This window comes from Staurois parvus, unplaced genomic scaffold (genome assembly GCF_062004578.1).
Source record: "Staurois parvus isolate SC_StPar_1 unplaced genomic scaffold, SC_StPar_1.0 ptg000120l, whole genome shotgun sequence".
Lineage (NCBI taxonomy): Eukaryota > Metazoa > Chordata > Amphibia > Anura > Ranidae > Staurois > Staurois parvus.
The window spans coordinates 973,830-994,775 of NW_028317916.1; the positions used below are offsets into that span (position 1 = coordinate 973,830).

Consider the following 20,946-nt stretch of genomic DNA (forward strand, 5'->3'; position numbering starts at 1 on the left):
GCTTGCAATTTTATTTTTTTTTTTTTTTCCCCGGAAGGATTTCAAGACAAACGGCTCCCCCTCTTCCTCTTCTCCTTCTTTCTTTTTCCCTCTTCTTCTTTTTCTTTTTTTTAATGGTACTTCTTAGGCACAATCAACATTTCTAAATGTTCCTTATGATATAACAATTCTTTGCTTTCTGGTTTTTATTTCCACTTTGAACTTAGACCAAGGATTTAGAAATGTTTTAAAGTATAATTGAACAATTATGTTCCCTTTTTTCTAATGTGTCTTTTTATTTAAACTTTGCTTTAGACATGCCAGGGCTGTCACAATGCTATTGATCCTGAAGTTCAACGTGTGAGCTACAGTGGATTCCATTGGCATGCCACGCAAGAATGCTTCTTGTGTTCATGCTGCAGCAAGTGCCTGATTGGTCAAAAGTTCATGCCAATTGAGGGGATGGTGTTCTGCTCTGTCGAGTGCAAGAAGAAAATGGCATCCTAGAAAAGAAAATGGTGGAAAATATTCACATCTATGATGAATCTTGCAGTTGCAGCTAATTTAAAGCGTACATTTCATATTAAAAAAAAAAAAAAAAAAGTTATGCATTTAACAATGAATGTAAGGGGGGGGAAAAAAAATCACCCAAGGGCTCTGTCAGAAATGACAAACAGATTTTAATGCAGGTGTTTTAAATTCAGAACCACAACTTATGCAGAAATCGTCACATATTGTAGTACTGAAAATGTTTTTCTATATCCTACCAGTCTGCTTTATATCTGATTACTAGTTCCATGGCTATAGCACTTTATTGTTGAACAGGGATTACCACCAACAGCCCTGTTTTGAAAATGCTGTCTGCAGTGCGATTGCTGGGTAACCTTGATTATTTGTTGAAATGTCATTGGTGGCCCACAACGTATTGCTCAAAATGTTGTAATTCCTATTGGTCTGCTAGAAAAAAAAATCCCTAAGAGATGTATTTATAATTCAGTGTGACATGCATCAACCATTCACATGTGGTTAAACATTCACTTTAATTTAAGACTCCTGCACTAGGCACATTCATCTGCAGTGAATATTTGGTGATTGTCACATTCACTACTTATATTCCCCTTTTTAGTCTCTTACATCCCCAGTGAATTTTAGTCTGGACCTTGACGCTCTACAAACAAATTTATCACCAAAGATACCTACACATGTCAAAAGCAGATTGAGGTTCTTGTTTAGTTTTGAATCGAATGCAGAGACTGTACAATGTGTCTGGCACATACAGTACCTGTTGGAAAGGGATTGTATAACAAAAAAGCATTATGAATGTAAAATTCTTTGCATAAAAATCAGGACCATTCAAGCTCATGAACTGTCAGAAAAGAATACAGAGTGGTCTTGCAATATTTTGGTTATATTTTACATGCCATGTGGGGGTACAATGTCTTAAATATTTATCAAAACAAAGAAACTGAATGTAAAGTTTGTGTATATGAATGTTTCTAGCATTACGATGGTCACAAACCCCATATGCATGAGGCAGAGCACTGAAATACTCTTTTTCATACATTAACCAGCATTTTGGGTAATCTGTCCCCCTCCCTTCCCCCCCCCCCTCCCCCCCCCCTTAAGACTGCCTTTTTATACTCCTTTTTTTTTTTTTTATGCCTTTATACCAAAAAGGTACATGCAGCATTTTTGACAGCACACAGCAATGATTGCTAGCATGTTCTGCGCATTTTGCTGCAATGCATTTGTATTGGAAGGCACACTAGGGTGCTCTTTAGAATGACACTGCATCACACTGATGTGAATAACACACTTTTCCATGTATTCCAAATGGTCAGTCCACCCCTGATTGTGGTAATGTATGCATTACCGCAGCACAACAGTGTGAACGGGACCTAAAACTGATCCCCAGGCACATACACGCATCACTGTTATTAAATGTTCTTTTTAAATACAATTTGTACAAGTACAGAAATATATATTTTCATCTTTTTAGGTTTCTGTGTGCCTTTGCACAGTAATACTAGTATCTACTGCTTGTCATCTTGTGGTCTGGACAGTGTCTATAGACTGAGTTGCCATCCCTTCATTATCCAGTAAGGTAGCTAGCCTAGAACCTAGACTAGGCTGTATTGCCTCTCTCTAATCGACAAAAGTGAGACGATCGACCTGTGCCTGGACAAGAAACAAAAAAGCCAGTTTTGGGCAGCCCTTCACTTTTTTTTTTCTTCACCAGGTTTCATGTCATTGGGAAGAACCCCTTCAGTATTACCGTAGTTGATGCAGAGAATGGCAAATGTAGTTGACAAGGTTGAAATTTAGAATCTGTGCTAATAATGCCAGCAAGCCGCTAAAGAGATCGCATTGTGTACACAAAGGAAAAGCTGTGTATAACAATGACCAGAGAGCTTCATGTCATAGGCCATAACCGCTATGCATATGTGGGAAATAAAGGGGTTCTTTGCACAAATGTTTGTTTTGATTAACATTACCTTGAATATAAACCTGTTAGGTAGAAATAGGCTCCATCTGTACTGCACCTCCAGTTATTGTGAATGGGACTCTTCCAAGTCAGATTGATTGTTTGGGGATATGCTGCCAAACAACCAGCATCTATTCAGTTTCATTACAGCATATTAGAAATGTTTGCAGGTTTGAATTCCGACAAATCTAAAGGTTTCAAGTGGCCAAAAATTGTAAAGTTTTTTTTTGTTTTCAGATTTGTGTATTTACTGCTCTTTAGTAATACTGTGGTTACCAAAATGTTCAATTTGTGTTTTTTTATAATGCCTAAAGTCAGGGGCAGACTGACAATTTGGAAACTCGGGCACTGCCCGAGGGCCCAGGGTCAGTAGGGGGCCCCATGAGATGCCCCTGGTACCTTTTTCATAGGCTTTTTTGAGTTTGGGCAAGGACACAGGGCCCCCATGATCCCCTATTGTCTGGGGGCCCCATGAGTTGTCAGTCCGCCCCTGCCTAAAGTACATTTTACATTCCTTTTTGTAGTACAGTGCTAACTATTTTTTCTTCTGGTCTTTCTGTGGAAGAACATATTCTTAGACCATATCCTACAAATCCATAAAATACTATTGGTGGAAATTGCAGTATTTCTCATTAGCCAGAAGTTGGTGCATAGCATAAAACCCTAGCTTTGTGTTTTGGAAAATTGAAATTAAACAGACTAGACATGCAGTTTTAATAAATAATTGAAGGTACAAGGAAGGCTTTGGCAAAGCAGATTTCACTTAACTGAAGCCAGGCCAGTACAAGATGAATCTTATTTGGTCATTGTGTAGGAGGTAATGTTTGAGTGATAGTAACAATTTCTTGTTTGCCAGAGCAACCAGCCAGAGTCATTGTCATGCCTGGACTGAAAAAAAAAAAAAGACCGATTTTTGAAGCGTTTTGGTTTCCATGGGCAACCATAAGTTTTTGCTGATGGCCCACTTTTTCTACATCAGCTGTTAGGTTTATTTTGACAGCAAACTAATACAAGGTGCAGTTAATCTGGGCTATAAATCATCAAAGTTGTTTTTGAAATTTCGAGGAAGTGGCATGCTTCCTGCTGGTGTATGAATCCATTGTATGTTTCAGTAGGTCACTGCTGTAATGGAAACCACACAGTCTTTGCTGTTTTACCAGTTGTAACTATGCAGATTCCAGCTAAGCCTTATGAATTCTTCTGTTGATGTTTTAATGCACTTCTTTCAGCAATTAAAAAGAAAACAAAAAGGATTTTGTTATCAGTGTGTGTGCCTGTACATTACATATTACAGTGATCTTTGCTGACTTTCATTTCACAAAGTTCCTGCAGAGGGAGATCATTTCAAAGATTTGTTAACCTTTTAGAAGATTTCCTTCAAATGAAAATGTATTTTTAGCAGCTCTCTGCATCTTGTAGAGCACTACATCTGCTTGGATAGTATAAAACTACATAGTCTGACTTACGAACAAAATGAAGCTGTTTTACACATGAATCAATACAATTTGGGAGTTCATTCTAGTACTGCACTGCAAAGCAGGTTATTTACAGATATTTATATAGCAGGTTAGTGTGTATACACATATGAATGCACAATATGTAAATTGTCAGTGATATAGAGATATATATATATATATATATATATATATATATATATACAGTTGTGGCCAAAATTATTCAACCCCCACTGAAATTGAGTGTTTTGGCCAGTTTGACATTGCTTTTGATCATTCAGTCATCTTGCTTACATTTACATTAAAGAGGCACTTGTAGGTCAGACAAATATAACATAACAGTTATAATGAAATAACCACAAATGTCTTTTCTGTGCTCACAGCATTATCAGTTTTATTCAACCCCCAAGTGACATTCAATCTTAGTACTTAGTACAGCATCCTTTTACAGTTATAACAGCTTTTAAACGTGAAGCATAGCTTGACACAAGTGTCTTGCAGCGATCTACGGGTATCTTCGCCCATTCTTCATGGGCAAAGGCCTCCAGTTCAGTCACATTCTTAGGCTTGCGCACTGCAACTGCTTTCTTTAAGTCCCACCAGAGGTTCTCAATCGGATTTAAGTCTGGTGACTGCGATGGCCACTCCAAAATGTTCCAGCCTTTCCTCTGCAACCATGCTCTAGTGGACTTGGAGGTATGCTTGGGATCATTGTCCTGTTGAAAGGTCCAACGTCTCCCAAGCCTCAGGTGTGTGACGGACTGCATCACGTTTCCATCCAATATCTCCTGGTACTGAAGAGAATTCATGGTACCTTGCACACGCTGAAGCTTCCCTGTACCTGCAGAAGCAAAACAGCCCCAAAGCATGATTGACCCTCCACCATGCTTCACAGTAGGCAAGGTGTTCTTTTCATCATAGGCCTTGTTCTTCCTCCTCCAAACATAGCGTTGATCCATGGGCCCAAACAGTTCTAATTTTGTTTCATCAGTCCACAGAACACTATCCCACAACTTTTGTGGTTTGTCCACATGGCTTTTGGCATACTGCAGTCGACTCTTCTTATTCTTTGGAGACAGCAAGGGGGTACGCCTGGGAGTTCTGGCACGGAGGCCTTCATTACGCAGTGTGCGTCTTATTGTCTGGGCTGAAACTTCTGTACCCACATCTGACAAATCTTTTCTCAGTTCCTCAGCAGTCACACGGGGACTTCTCTCCACTCTACGCTTCAGGTAGCGCACAGCAGTCGAAGTCAGCATCTTCTTTCTGCCACGACCAGGTAGCGTTTCAACAGTGCCCTTTGCCTTGAATTTGCGAATGATGCTTCCTAAGGTGTCTCTTGGTATGTTTAACATCTTTGCAATCTTCTTATAGCCATTGCCCTTCCTGTGAAGAGAAATCACCTCTTCTCTTGTCTTCCTGGACCATTCTCTTGCCTTCACCATGTTTGTAACCACACCAGTAAATGTCTAGAAGGAGCTGAGTATCACAGTCATTTTAAAGCTGCCTAATTGGTGCTTATTATGCTTGATTGCTGCTCGGTGACATCCACAGGTGTTTTCAATACCTGATGGAAAGCACCTGTATGAACCTCTGTTCTTCAGAGTGGTAGTCTTTAAGGGGTTGAATAATTGTGGCAATGAAGAAACCACATAAGAACCATTTACTACTGTATTACATAAACAATTGATGTCATTTTAGTTGCATTTGGGTAGTTACAACGTCCTTGTAGGATTTGATTCTGAATACAATTCCAAATGTACACTATAGTCCCTAAACCCCTTTACAGCATTGGGGGTTGAATAATTTTGGACACAACTGTATATAAGTCCTGCCCTCAAGGAACTTGCACTCTGTGGTCCCTAACATGCATGCATGATATTGTGCTTCCTACCTAACTGAATGTAATAGGCCACTACTGTTTGTGTGGTGGTGTTTTTTTTTTTGTTTTTTGTTTTTTTTCCCCCTTTCTGCACATCTCATTAGTGTGTGAAGTTCCATATCATCTGTCATAGTTGACATTCTACAATTGCATTTGAAAGGATATGGTGGTTGGCAGAAACCTGGTTATACTAATGTTCCTCATGCATGATTAGGTTTTCAAAGGGAAAATGGCTTCATTGTATTCATTGTTACACAGTAAATGTACAGTATCTCACAGAAGTGAGTACACCCTCACATTTGTGTAAATATTTTATTATATCTTGTGACAACACTGAAGAAATGACACTTTGCTACAATGTAAAGTAGTGAGTGTACTTCTTGTATAACAGTGTAAATTTGCTGTCTCCTCAAAATAACTCAACACACAGCCATTAAGGTCTAAACCGCTGGCAACAAAAGTGAGTACACCCCTAAGTGCAAATGTCCAAATTGGGCCCAAAGTGTCAATATTTTGTGTGGCCACCATTATTTTCCAGCACTGTTTTAACCTTCTTGGGAATGGAGTTCACCAGAGCTTCACAGGTTGCCACTGGAGTCCTCTTCCACTCCTCTATGATGACATCACGGAGCTGGTGGATGTTAGAGATCTTGCGCTGCTCCACCTTCTGTTTGAGAATGCCGCACAGATGCTCAATAGGGTTTAGGTCTGGAGACATGCTTGGCCAGTCCATCACCTTTACCGTCAGCTTCCTAAGCAAGGCAGTGGTAGACTTGGAGGTGTGTTTGGGGTCATTCTGTTGGAATACTGCCCTGAGGCCCAGTCTTTGAAGGGAGGGGATCATGCTCTGCTTCAGTATGTCACAGTACATGTTGGCATTCATGGTTCCCTCAATGAACTGTAGCGCCCCAGTGCCGGCAGCACTCGTACAGCCCCAGACCATTACACTCCCACCACCATGCTTGACTGTAGGCAAGACACACTTGTCTTTGTACTCCTTACCTGGTTACCGGCATACACGCTTGACACCATCTTAACCAAATCCATTTATCTTGGTCTCATCAGACCACAGGACATGGTTTCAGGAATCCATGTCCTTAGTCTGCTTGTCTTCAGCAAACTGTTTGCAGGCTTTCTTGTGCATCATCCATAGAAGAGGCTTCCTTCTGGGACGACAACCATGCAGAGCAATTTGATGCAGTTTGCGGTGTATGGTCTGAGCACTGACAGGCTGACCTCCCGCCCCTTCAACCTTGGCAGCACTCCTATGTCTATTTCCCAAAGACAACCTCTGGATATGATGCTGAGCACATGCACTCAACTTTTTTGGTTGACCATGGTGAGTGCTTTTCTGAGTGGATCCTGTCCTGTTAAACCGCTGTATGTCTTGGCCACTGTGCTACAGCTCAGTCTCAGGGTCTTGGCAATCTCCTTATATAGAGCAACAATTCTTTTTTTTTTTTTCCAGATCTTCGGAGTTATTTGCCATGAGGTGCCATGTTGAACTTCCAGTGACCAGTATAAGAGAATGAGAGCGATAACACCAAATTTAACACACCTGCTCCCCATTCACACTTGAGATCTTGTAACACTAATGAGTCACATGACACCAGGGATGAAAAATGGCTAATTGGGCCCAATTTGGACATTTTCACTTAGGGGTGTACTCGCTTTTGCTGCCAGCGGTTTAGATATTAATGACTGTGTGAGTTTTTTTGAGGGGACAGCAAATTTACACTGTTATACAATCTGTACACTCACTACTTTACATTGTAGCAAAGTGACATTTCTTCAGTGTTGTCACATGAAAAGATGGAATAAAATATTTAAAAAATGTAAGGGGTGTACTAACTTCTGGGAGATACTGTATATGTTCCAACAATGAGCATTCATTTGTTTGATAAATGCTGGCTTTTCCTGTAGTGCATTAACCCCATTGTTTATCAAATCTTACTTCAAACTGGCCTGTGTATGCACAGCGTTAGAGTTAATAGCATAGACTGTTCACTTAGCCTTCCAAATAAGGTGAAGCTGTATTTACTTTACTTTAACCACGTGCAAGTGAATTTAAAAAAACAAAATTGGGTTTTTGGTTGCACATGATTGGATGATTGTAGTGAATACAGATTCACTGCTTTCACTAAACTGCCAGCACTTTGCAAAGTAAGCATGCTACATTCATTTAGTAAATCAAACTCCTTATTTGCACATTACGAGGAAGTTTTCTGTAAATTGTCAAAAGTAATTTATTGTGATACTTTTAACCACTTGCCCTCCTGAGGATTTACCCCCCCCCCCCCTTCCTGAGCAGGCCATTTTTTGCGTTACGGAGCTGAATTATTTTAACTGACAATTGCGCCATCAAGCAACGCTCCACCCAAATGAAATTTACATCCTCTTTTTCTCCCCACGAATTGAGTTTTCTTTCAGTGGTATTTGATCGCCTGTGCATTTTTTATTTTTTGTGCTATAAAAAAAGACAATTTTGAGGAAAAAAAACAATATTTTTTACTTTTTGCTATTAAACATGTCCAGTAAAAAAATCAAATTTAGGCCAAAATATATTGTGCTACATCTTTGCTAAAAGAAAAAAATCCCAATACGTGTAAATTAATTGGTTTATGTGAAAGTTATAGTTTACAAATTGTGGTATAGATACTGGAATTTTTTTATTTTTTACTAGTAATGACATTGATCAGTGACTTATAGCGGGACTGCGGCGGGCAAGGGGGTTAACAGGAGGGCTGCTCAAAGAGTTAACTGTGTGCTGTTTTACTTGTGTCTGTGTGTGTGTGTGCTTCACTGTAATCGCACTGCTTTGGATGGCTATGCTGTGCACAGCCATCCAAAGCAGTGTGCACGAGCTAACGGAGGAGAACTGTATTGTTTACATATAGTTCTCTTCCCTGTCGAAGATGCTCTGCAATCACCGGGTGACTGTCAGTAATTGACAGCTGCAAATGGCGGCATGGGTAGGGTGCGCCCCCTACCTGGAAATGCAAAAGCTCGTGTATATATACATGATTTTGTGCACCCATGCTGCCCTGTAGCAGTATATCTACTATAGTGTGGTCGGGAAGCGGATAATACCGGTACCTTTTTTTTTTTTTTTTTTTGTGTCTATCTTTTGCATTTTGCCTCTTTGTATTAAAATGCCTGGACCACTGTTTCCTAAATGTGGGAGAGCATTTTGAAATGGCCTACCCTTTTGTGCTCCGGCGCACAATTGGACACAGCAGATCACAAATTGAAGGTCTCAGGGATCACACTTGTAAACAAAGGCTGCATTTTGCAGTAAACACTCTGTTTGCTGTCACACACTGATCAGCTGTGAGCCAAAACAAATACTGTTATCACACTAGTATATTTTACACTGCATTAGTGCCAGCAACTGTTTCTGATCATTGGTCATATCATTCAATGTCAGCAGAGCCAATGCAGCCAGTTACAGTGTCACTGATCACTAGCCACACCAGTCATTGTGTCACCAGACCAGTGCAAGTCAGGAACAGGGTTCCTGTTCACCACCGCATCAGTCCCAGTGTTACCAGACTAGTGCAGCCAGCAACAGTGTTCCTGATTGTCACCACACTTGTGCCAGTGTCACCAGACCAATGCAGCCAACAACCATGTTCCTGATCACCACACCAATCCCAGTGTCATCAGAACGGTGTAAGCCAGCAACAGTGTTCCTGATCACTAGCCACACCAGAGCGACTAAAACTAGCAACAGTGTTCCTGATTATCACTGCACTAGTGCCAGTGTCATCAGATCAGTGCAGCCAGCAACTGGGTTTTGTATAGCTAGCTACAGTAGCCTCAGTGTCACCAGAGCTAGTGTGGGCCAGCAATAGTTTATCTGAGCACTGCGATGCCAGTCCCAGTGTCACCAGAGCATTGTAAGACAGAAACATTGTTCCTGATCTCTAGCCACACCATTCATGTGTCACCAGAGCAGTGTAAGCCAGAAACTATGTTCCTGATCACCACCAAACCATGGTCAGCATTGCCTGAGCAGTGCCAGCAACAGTGCTCTGATAGCTACCACCACTAGTGATACCAGTGCCAATGTTAGCCAGATCAGTATCTCCAGAACCAGTGCAGTTAGCAACAGTGTTCTGATCACTGACACAGTACCATGTCTCCAGGACCAGTGTAAGCCAGCAACAGTGTCCTGATTGCTAGCCACACCAGTGCCATTGTAAACCAGCAAAAGTGTCCAGTCACTGCCATGCCAGTACATTGTCACCAGAGCCAATGTAAGCAAGTAACAATGTTTTGATCACTAGCCACACCAGTGCCAGTGTCACCAGAACCAGTGAAGATAGCAATACTCCTGATCACCACCACATCAGTACAGTGTCACCAGTGCCAAAGTGTCTAGATTACCAACCAGCACCAGTAGCAGCTTCCTCGAATACCAGTACAACCACTGCCAATATCTGACCAAAAATGTACACTAGTCAAGAGTACTTTCAAATTCTGAGTGAATCTCACTGTGCGGTCTCCTCGCTGTTCTCATCACAGTATGAACCTGAAGAAAGCAGCTCTTCAATAACTGCCACCTCAAATTCAGTGGATAAAGGGGTTTCTGCTAAGTTTGGTGTACATAGTCAACAAGAAGCGAACATTCTACTGAATTGCAAGCAGGCAAGCACCAACAATACAATACATCCTGGTGAATAATGTAATAGGTAGTCAGGAAATTAGATACAGCGAGGTTTATTTACTAAAGCTCACGAGTGCAAAATTGGGTTTACTTCTGCACAGAAACCAATCCGCTTTTAGACTCAGCTTGTTGTATTAAGCTTTGGCAATAAAACCTGGAAGCTGATTGGCTTCTATGCAGAAGTGAGCCTGATTTCAAACTCAGCTTTAGTAAATAAACCCCATAATTTATATCCCTTGAAAGCCTGAAAGTACTCCTTTAGATTTTGGGTCCCTGTGTGTGGCAAAGCTGCAAAAAAGTCTCACACCTGTAGAATCCTCATAATCAGAAGATGTAAAAGAATATGTTTTGAGTTGCAATTGTAAGTATGCCTATGCTGAGTGTGAGAAATTGTTAAAATGACAATTTTGTTGAAAAGGCAACATTTTAATTTCATAATTTTCCAAAAAATTGTGGCAAACAATTACAACCTCAAAATACTCATCATGCCTCTTCCTAAAGGGCTTGGAGTGTCCACTTTCCAAAAACGGGGGCTTTGAGGGATATATTTACTGTCCTGGCATTTTAAGGCCACATGCAATGAGTTAGGCAGTTAGAAGACTGGGGTTGATAAGTTTCAAATATACAGCATATACCATAGTTGGTATACTGCAGTGAGGAACAGAAGTATTTGAACACCCTGCGATTTTGCAAGTTCTCCCACTTAGAAATCATGGAGGGGTCTGAAATTCACATTGTAGGTGCATTCCCACTCTGAGAGACAGAATTTAAAAAAAAATTCAGGAAATCACATTGTATGATTTTTAAAGAATTTATTTGTCTTGCACTGCTGAACATAAGTATTTGAACACCTAAGAAACAGCAAGAATTCTGGCTCTCAAAGACCTGTTACTGTGCCTTTTAAAAAGTCCACCTCTACTCCACTCATTAATCTAACTTAATAGCAACTGTCTGAGCTCTTTAAAGACACCTGTCCACCCCACAGTCAGTCAGACGCCAACTACTTCCATGGGCAAGACGAAAGAGCTGTCAAAAGACACCAGAGACAAAATTGTGGACCTCCACAAGGCTGGAAAGGGCTACGGGGCAATTGCCAAGCAGCTTGGTGAAAATAGATCAACTGTTGGAGCAATTGTTAGAAAATGGAAGAGGCTAAAGACGACTGTCAATCTCCCTCGGACTGGGGCTCCATGCAAGATCTCACCTCGTGGGGTATCACTGATGATAAGAAAGGTGAGGAATCGGCCCAGAACTACAAGGGAGGAGCTGGTCAATGACATGAAGACAGCTGGGACCACAGTTTCAAAGGTCACTGTCGGTAGAACACTACGCCGTCATGGTTTCAAATCATGCATTGCACGGAAGGTTTCCCTGCTCAAGTCATCACATGTCCAGGCCCATCTGTAGTTTGCCAATGACCATCTGGATGATCCAGAGGAGGCATGGGAGAAAGTCATGTGGTCAGATGAGACCAAAGTAGAACTTTTTGCTCTAAACTTCACTTGTGTTTGGAGGAAAAAGGATGAGTTGCATCCCAAGAACACCATCCCTACTGTGAAGCATGGGGGTGGTAACATCATGCTTTGGGGGTGCTTTTCTGCGAAGGGGACAGGATGACTGCACTGTATTAGGGAGAGGATGAATGGGGCCATTTATTTTGAGATTTTGAGCAATAACCTTCTTCCCTCAGTCAGAGCATTGAAGATGGGTCATGGCTGGGTCTTCCAACATGATAATGACCCGAAGCACACAGCCAGGATAACCAAGGAGTGGCTCCATAAGAAGCATATCAAGGTTCTGGAGTGGCCTAGCCAGTCTCCAGACCTAAATCCAATCCAGAACATCTTTGGAGGGAGCTGAAACTCCGTGTTGCTCAGCGACAGCCCCAAAACCTGACAGATCTAGAGGAGATCTGTGTGGAGGAGTGGGCCAAAATCCCTGTTGCAGTGTGTGCAAACCTGGTCAAGAGCTACAGGAAACATTTGACCTCTGTAATTGCAAACAAAGGCTTCTGTACCAAATATTAACACTGATTTTCTCAGGTGTTCAAATACTTATGTTCATCAGTGCAAGACAAATACATTCTTTAAAAATCATACAATGTGATTTCCTGTATTTTTTTTTTAATTCTGTCTCTCAGAGTGGGAATGCACCTACAATGTGAATTTCAGACCCCTCCATGATTTCTAAGTGGGTGAACTTGCAAAATCACAGGGTGTTCAAATACTTCTGTTCCTCACTGTATATAACTTCACACAGTCAAAATACCAAATTTGTTTTTTCAAAATTTTAAGTCTTTTTTTTCTTTTTATAGTAAAAAATTAAAACCCAGCAGTGATTAAATGCCACCAAAAGAAAGCCTTATCTATCTTAAAAATGATATAAAAATCATTTGGATACAGTGTTGTGTGACTAAGTAATTGTCAGCTGAAATATAACAGTAATATAAACTAAAAAATGACCTGGACAGGAAGGGGGTTTCACATGCTGATCCTAAAGTGGATAAACTGTTGCAGATATCTGACCGATTATTGCACTGTAATATAAATGACAATGAATACTAAAAACCTTGATTGTTCATGCAGTACAGTAAAGTTTGTCACCCTAGGACAGGAAGTGTGCTACTGATGGGAACAGTAGGTGAAAATAAAGGGGGGGGGGAGAAACAACTTATGCAGCTACCACATCTAAGGACTGGAAAGCTGTAATTATTTTTTTCCCTCTTATTAATACCAAGGTATTTTTTATTTCCCACTGACCACTACTTTTTTTTCCACCCTCTGACCACTGATGCTGGGACCTTTTTAACGCTTTCCACTGATGTCTGAGCTTTTATTTCCACACAATAAAGCCAGGACATTTCTCTCCTACTGACCACTGGTGGGGCATTTTGGTGTTCACCTTCGGTAGAAGAAAAGAGAGGTTCACCCCAGTCAGCAGACTGCCTAAAAATTCTAGGAAAATCTGCAATGACAATGTGATCTCCAGCCGACAGTGACAGGATTGTTCTTGCTCTAAGGAGCAACAGGTGATTGAGTAAGAAACACCAATGTAATCATAGAACAAATAGTTCCTAAAAAAATAAACAAGTATGTGATGTAATTTTCATTGTCATTTTTGCATATTTTTGTGTTTTTTTGTTTTTTATACACTAGAAAAAAATGCAAGGTATACTTTTCATGTTGAGGTCATGTGGCCTGGTATGATTCTGGAGGGGGCTGCATGATTGTTGGTCAGTCAGGCTGCATGCTTGTATAAGGATCTATTATGTAGTTTACATTCACCCCCAGGCTGTTTTTGTGTGTGTTTTTTTTTGTTTTTTTTTGTCTTTTACCCCTGGTTCACACTAGCCTGCGGGTGTGGGAATCGATTGAGAGTAGTTCAACAATGCCGTATAACAAGGATTATTCCCTGGTTGTCCACATGCCTTATTTTTTTCTGAAAATATTAGTTGATCATAGGTATATTATTATTGGTATATGTATATTATTGGATTGTTTCATACTCCTTTGGGATTACACCAGGGTGCTGATTTCCAGCAGTGAGCAGATAAAATGTTTTTTTTACTCTATCCCTCTTTTAAGGCTTAATTTCTATAAATCCAACAATGTAGTGTAACTGATTGAGCTGCACATAGTTCTTGTTGCTTACTGCTGCTTTGAGATCTATAGGATTATAAGGAGAGTTGGTCAAGTGACTTTGACAGACCTAATGAGTGGGCCTTCTTAGCAGGTTTTTTTCCTTGTGCTGTGGGCAAGACTTTCATGAGTACTTCATGGTAGTATATATAGATCCCTGCTTTTTCAACCCCATTAATACCCTGATTTTATTTATTAGGCTACATTCACACTTGGCAAATTTGAATTATGGTAATTCTGCCCATGATTCTAAATTGCACTACAGTCATGGCAAAACGCATCACGCATGTATTCGTTCTTAAATGCAAATGCGGTCAGATTTTGCTATTGGCTTGTGACAGAATCACATGGCAATCATGGCAAAATGCATTGGGCGGAGCTATTGCCCAAAATAAGCTTCTGCTCCTTTTCTGGCAACATGCTTTGCATGACGCATTTTGCTGTGATTGCCACCCCATTCTGTCATGCGACAAGCACTGAAAGATTGCACTGCAATTGAGGTGCCATTTACACTGAAGGTAGTTCCTAATGAGGGCTGTATGTTTGGGGGTCATTGTCCTACTGCAGCATAAATGTGGGGCCAATCACACATCTCCCTGATGGTATGGCTTGACAGATAAGTATCTGCCTGTATTTCTCAGCATTGAGGACACCATTGATCCTGGCCAAATCTACAACTCCATTTGTGGAAATGCAGCTGCAAACTTGCACCTTAACCATGCTTCTGCACAGTTGCCTGCAGACACTCATTATGTTACCACTTTTCAGCCCCTCACAAACTGCCTCCCGTTACAGCCAAATATTTCACATTTTGACTCGCATTTGAGCCTCCGCTGCCATTTTTCTGCACCCCAGTTCCTACAACCCCTGGCAAAAAATATGGAATCGCAACTCTTGGAAAATGTTCATTCAATTGTCTAGTTTTTTTTTTCTACACAATTAAACACAGACATGCCTCAAAACTATTTTCATTTAACATTCCAACCTTCTGGCTTAAGGAAACACTTAAAAAAAAAATTTAAAAAAGAAAGAAAACTGTAGTCAGTTGCAACTGTTTTTGCAGATCAAGCAGAGGAAAAAAATATGGAATCAATAAATTCTGAGGAAAATATTGAATCATGAAAAAACAACCACTGCAGTATACCACAAGTACTTTGTTGCACCAGCTTTTGGACTTTATAAAAGCTTGAATTCTCTGACGCATGGATTTAACTATCGACAAACAGTATTGTTCATCAGTCCGGCTCCAACTTTCCATTATTGCAATTGCCAGATCAGCTTTGCAGGTTGGAGCCTTGCCATGGACCATTTTCTATTGTAGTTTTTCAACTGGATTGAGGTCTGGACTATTTTCAGGCCTAGTCATTGACATTATGGGGTTTATTTACTAAAGCTGGAGAGTCCAAAATCAGACTCCCTTCTGCATAGAAACCAATCAGCTTCCAGGTTTCATTGCCAAAGCTTCATTGAACAAGCTGAGGTTAGAAGCTGATTGGTTTCTATGCAGAAGGGAGTCTGATTTTGGACTCTCCAGCTTTAGTAAATAAACCCCTATATGTCTCTCTTGAAGGAAAGTTTTCACGGCTTTTGCCCTATGGCAAGATGCGGTATCATCCTGAAAATTGATGTCATCATCACCAAACATCCTTTCAATTGATGGAATAAGAAAAGTGTCCAAAATCTCTATAAAATTATGCATTTATTGAAGATTTAATGGCTGTCATCTTCCCCGTACCTTTACCTGACATGCAACTCCATATCATGAATGATTGTGGAAATTTGCATGATTTCTTCAGGCAGTCGTCTTTATATATTTCATTGGAGCGGCACCAAACAAAAGTTTCAACATCATCACCCTGCCCAATGCAGATTCGTGATTGATTACTGAATATCACTTTCATCCAGTCATCCACAGTCCATGATTGCTTTTCTTTAGCCCACTGTAACCATTTTTTGTGTGCTTTATGTCAACCAGCTGGTACCATTCAAGTCGGTAAGCTTTCCTTAAAAATTAGGAACAATGGTCTGGCTATAACAAGGCTAAGTTCTGTGAGGATTCTAGGATGTAAGCCATCTGGTCCTGGTGATATATTCACAAGTTTTTCTAGTTTTTTTTTTGTCTCTATCACCTACAAGGGGATATTCAATAGCCTGTTATTATCATTAATGTCTTATTTATTATACCCCTCCTTTTCACTCATATAAACTGAGAAGAAGAATATATTTAATACTTTTTGCCTTTCACTTGTAACCAACTTGCCCTGGTCATCCTTTATGGGGCCATTATGTTCCGACATTGACTTTTTTCTATTAATATATTTGAAAATCATTTTGGGATTTTTTTATGTCCTCCACATGGTGCCTTTGGTAATCTACTTTAGCTGCCCTGATCTTGCATTTTTTGTTGCATTCTTTGTAGTTTTGGAATGCTGACGCTGACACTTTGGCCTTATATTTTTTTTTGTAATTTATATGCCTTTTTACATTAGCATTTATCCACCCAGGTTTGATTTAAAGCACCCCCACTTCTCTTCGATATTCTTTGTCTGAAGAATTTGATCCAATTTAATGTCATGTAGTATGGAGTACAGCTTAGTAAAGTTGGCGGTTTTGAAATTTTGTGTTCTTATCGGCAAACATAATTACCCCCTAACTTTGTGAGCACTAAGATATCCCTTAATCCCACATCTGCAATCAGCTCTCTATTGTTTGCAATTAGTAGGTCCAGTAGACATTATTTCTAGTTGGGGCTTCCACCATTTGACATATGAAATTATCCTTCATTACATTCAAGCAATGACAATCCTTTGAGTGTGCAGTTCCATCTACCAAATCAATATCAAGATAATTGAAATCCTCACGATCATAACATTACCATACCCCCACAATTCGTTTGCCATTAGTTTTGTCCCTTTGAAGCTCCAGTCACAAGGACTTGTCATTAGCTCTGTTAGCAATGTCATCCCTCATATACAGTATCAAATAACTTTTGACATACAGGCACATCCCTCCCCTTCTTCTACCTACATTGTCCTTCCTATACAGGGAGTAGCCCTGAACAGTTGCAAGCCAGTCATGTAAGCTGTCAAATCAGTTTTCTGATATCCCAAAATGTCATAATCCTCATCATGCAGCAGAAGTACTTCCATTGTATTAACCAGACTTCTAGCATTTGTGTACATGTCTTTTAATTTTGTGCCAGTACACATTCATTTATCTTTGTTCACTCTTACATAGTTACATAGTTAGTCTGGCTGAAAAAAGACCAAAGTCCATCTAGTTCAATCATAGAAAAAAAGTTCTAATCCTATACCCACAGTTGCTCCAGAGGTCTTAGGTTGCAGTAAGATTCATCCAGCTTATGAGTACTGGTTCTGGGTACTTTAGTTGCTCTAGCACCTTGTTTGAGTCCCCTACCCCAGCTTTGCCTACATCTGCACACTCTGGCCCTTGCTTGCTACATGGTATACATTTCACTGATTTCCCCCACATTCTAGTTTAAAAGTTCCTCCAATTTTCTGGCCATCCTCTCCATCTTACACCAGTTTATTTGCTACAAGTTTAACTCTCTAGGTCCTGCTGCCTCCCTGGTGTAGCTCAAGGTACAGGCAATATTTCTGAGAATAATACATTGGAAGCTCCTTTCTTTAGCACCTTTAATCTCTGAAATCATTTTTAAGGAAGCTCCATCTTTCTTTATTTGATATTTGTACCACTGTGTACCATCACAGCTGGGTCCTCCTCTCCCAACAATCTGTTCACTGGATCTGCAATATGCCAAATCCAAGTGCCTGTCAAACAACATACTGTTCAGCAATCATGGTCCTTGTGACAGACTCCCTACCACCAATATCTGTCTATCCTTGCCTATAAATTTGCCCCCATCCTTACTGGAGTAGTCATTCCCCTGGCAGATAAGGCAGGTAGATTGCTCTAGCACTGCCACTCATGAGTTGATATCCCCAACGTCATGCAACTGGGAGTATTCATTAGGATGTATCAGCTCAGGATTAGCTTCCCTAACACTCTTCTCTCTACTCCACTTTCTAACTGTAACCCAACTACCTATTGCTGATATGCAAAAAGATACCTCCTGTGCTCAGAGACCCTGTGATGATCGCGACGTCAGACCTCCACCCTTCTCATCAAACTCATGACCGAAGGACTAGTCAATCTAAAGCCGTGATGTCACGTGTGAAACAATGCCATACCCAGCTGCGCCCTGCACAACGATTTTCCAGCTCACTGGACCTCAAATCGATGTACCGGCAGCCTGAGCGTGATTGTTACTGGGTCAGGTTAATTATGCAATTAACCCTTCACACTGCCACCACCTCCTTTTTGTACAGAGAAAGAGGAAACTCGGCAATATCAGCAATAACACTATGATGGTTAGGTAATTGTCTGTATACCACTGTCGCCGCAGACAGGTTATACAGAGGATTAAACAAACACAGTAGCTTTCTTCAGTGGCATGAATTCGTAAGTTGCATTAAGGAACTTTAGAAACAGTTCAACATTTTCAAAAAGAAAGATTTATTACTAAAAGGTCAAAAGGGTGCAATAAAAATATTTACAGAAAAAAGATGTAACCAATATATATATAAATACACAGAGAGCAATAACGCAGCAAAGAGGTAACAGAAAGAAGTTTAGAGAGGTAGAGTACTTGCCAAAAGTCCTGGGTTAAGCAGATCAAGTTTCAGAGCAAAAGGGCACCGTCTCCCAAGTTGGTGCTGATGGTAAAAGGAAGGATTCTTCAACTTTCACTCTTAGGCCTGACAGCCTATTTTGTAGTACCCCAGTAGGGGGTGCCTCTGAAGCCAAGGACCAATAACTCATTTGGGGAGGGGATGTCTAGGCAGAGACCCAAGCTAGAACCAAAATCTCTCCTAGCTTATATTTTGCTTCATAACTTTTCCTAGGCACAAGTAAAATTCCACCCACGGGTAGATTAATATGCAGACATATCTGCGGAACGGTTAGATATGAAATATGAAATACATACTTGGATGGTTCAAGAGATGTAATTTTCTGCTTTCCTATATATTCCAGCCAAGGAGTGTGACATATCAAACGGTTTGCCTTCTCGTGACCAATCTGAAGATATGCCTGGTTTTTTTGCAAGTCTCTCATATTCCAAGATATGAGACATAGGGGGAAAATGGATTTTAAAAGTGGTGTCTAGTTTATGACTCCTCTGGAATGTCTTTGAACTCAGGGGAAGGCTTGGGTTATACTTTTACGAGGTGCCAGATTGCACAGTTTCTTAGACAGCCCAGCACCCACCTCAGAGAGGTTTTATAGCTCGGAGCTCGCTGCTGTGCTCTGGCCTGCCTGTGACACCTCCAACACACACCGACTACATGTCACTGTGGATCTCAGAGAGGGAGGAGGATGTGGAAAGATATATTTGTACAAGATGGATGATCCTTTGCCAAAATGGAGGTTAGAGAAAAATGGTTGAACCGCTTCCATCTCTGTGGGTACGATTGCTACAGACCCAGATCAGGAATTAGTGGACTGACCATCCTTAGCGAAACATCCACCAAATGATCAAAAGCAGTGCAGCTCTTTTGGAAGGCTGGGAAAGCCTAGGACAATACTGCAAAAAAGAAGAAAAAAAGGCACACTAGGCTTGCGCATTACATCAGCGACAAGAAATTTATTGAAGAACAAAACAGATGTATACTCACAAACGTCACAATTTCATAAGCATGTGCTATCCAATACTAAACAATCAGACCAGAGTCATGCGCAAGTGAAGGAAGATCCTGAAAAATGACTGACACATTTTGAAGGGAGATCCCTTCTTCCTCTGCAACACATCAGCCAGTTTTTTTTATTCTTTTTTACCTATCGCTGGTGTCTGCACCTCTGTATCACCATTCTCCTCTATACTGGCCCCAGCCAGCACATGACAGGTAGGGTCTAAACTCCTATCCAGGTTGTTGAGGCTTTGCAGTGTTGCCAGCTGATTCTTCAGATCGAGGATCTGGGCTTCCAAACAAACATTTGCTTACACCTTGCACCCCTGTATTCACCCCTAAAAGGTTGTTCAAAAAATGAATACATGTACCAAAATGTACCCACTAACGTAACAGGGAATGCTTCATATGTTTCTATTTAAAACTTTTTAAATGTATTTTATTCTCTTTTATTGTGCGCACTATTCATTTGCCCTAAACTGTTTGAGACTGTAAAAGTAAGTACTCTGTACTCACAATGCCCCTCAGAAACACACAGTACCACTTTTACTCTCAGTGCCCTCTCGGTACTCACTGCTTATCAATATTAAAAATGCTCCTCAGTACTCACTTCTCTCCTCAGCACTCACAGTGCCCCCTCAGTACTCACAGCATTCCACAGTATTCACAGCGCCCCCATTACTCATGGTACTCCTCAGTACTTACTGTGCCCCCAGTACCCACAATACTTCTACCCACAGTACTAAATACTCCCAGTACCGCCAATACTTGGTGTCCCAGTAGTTCTCAGTACTCACAGTGCCCCCAGTGCTCATCAGTACTCACAAGTAATCCTCAGAACTCACAATGCCCCCAGTACTCATAGATCCCCCCCAGTGCTTACATTACTTACGATACTCCTTAGCACTCACTGTGCCCCAAGTACTCCTTGTTTCGCACATTATGTAAACTAGCCCTTATTTCACTGCAGGTGTGTCTACATTTTACGTGGTATTTTCCCTGGCCATTATTATTTTGTAATTCACGCACCCTCTGTACTTCTTTAATGATAGCTGTGCTTTGGCCACATGATTGCTACCAGGCTAGTTAATAAAGTAATTGAACTTAATATCAATTGATCTTTATAAAGTA

At 40.7% G+C, this 20,946-nt stretch overlaps 1 protein-coding gene across 1 annotated transcript in view; it reads left to right on the plus strand.

Moving 5' to 3' along the window:
* TES (testin LIM domain protein) overlaps window positions 1–3,717 on the plus strand; it is a 58,338-nt gene extending 54,621 nt beyond the window's left edge. The window contains exon 7 of the mRNA XM_089672079.1: window positions 295–3,717. Within this exon, the coding sequence (XP_089528205.1) occupies window positions 295–486 (192 nt within the window). The 3' untranslated portion in view covers window positions 487–3,717. The remainder of the gene's footprint in view (window positions 1–294) is intronic.
* Window positions 3,718–20,946: the final 17,229 nt, after the last annotated feature.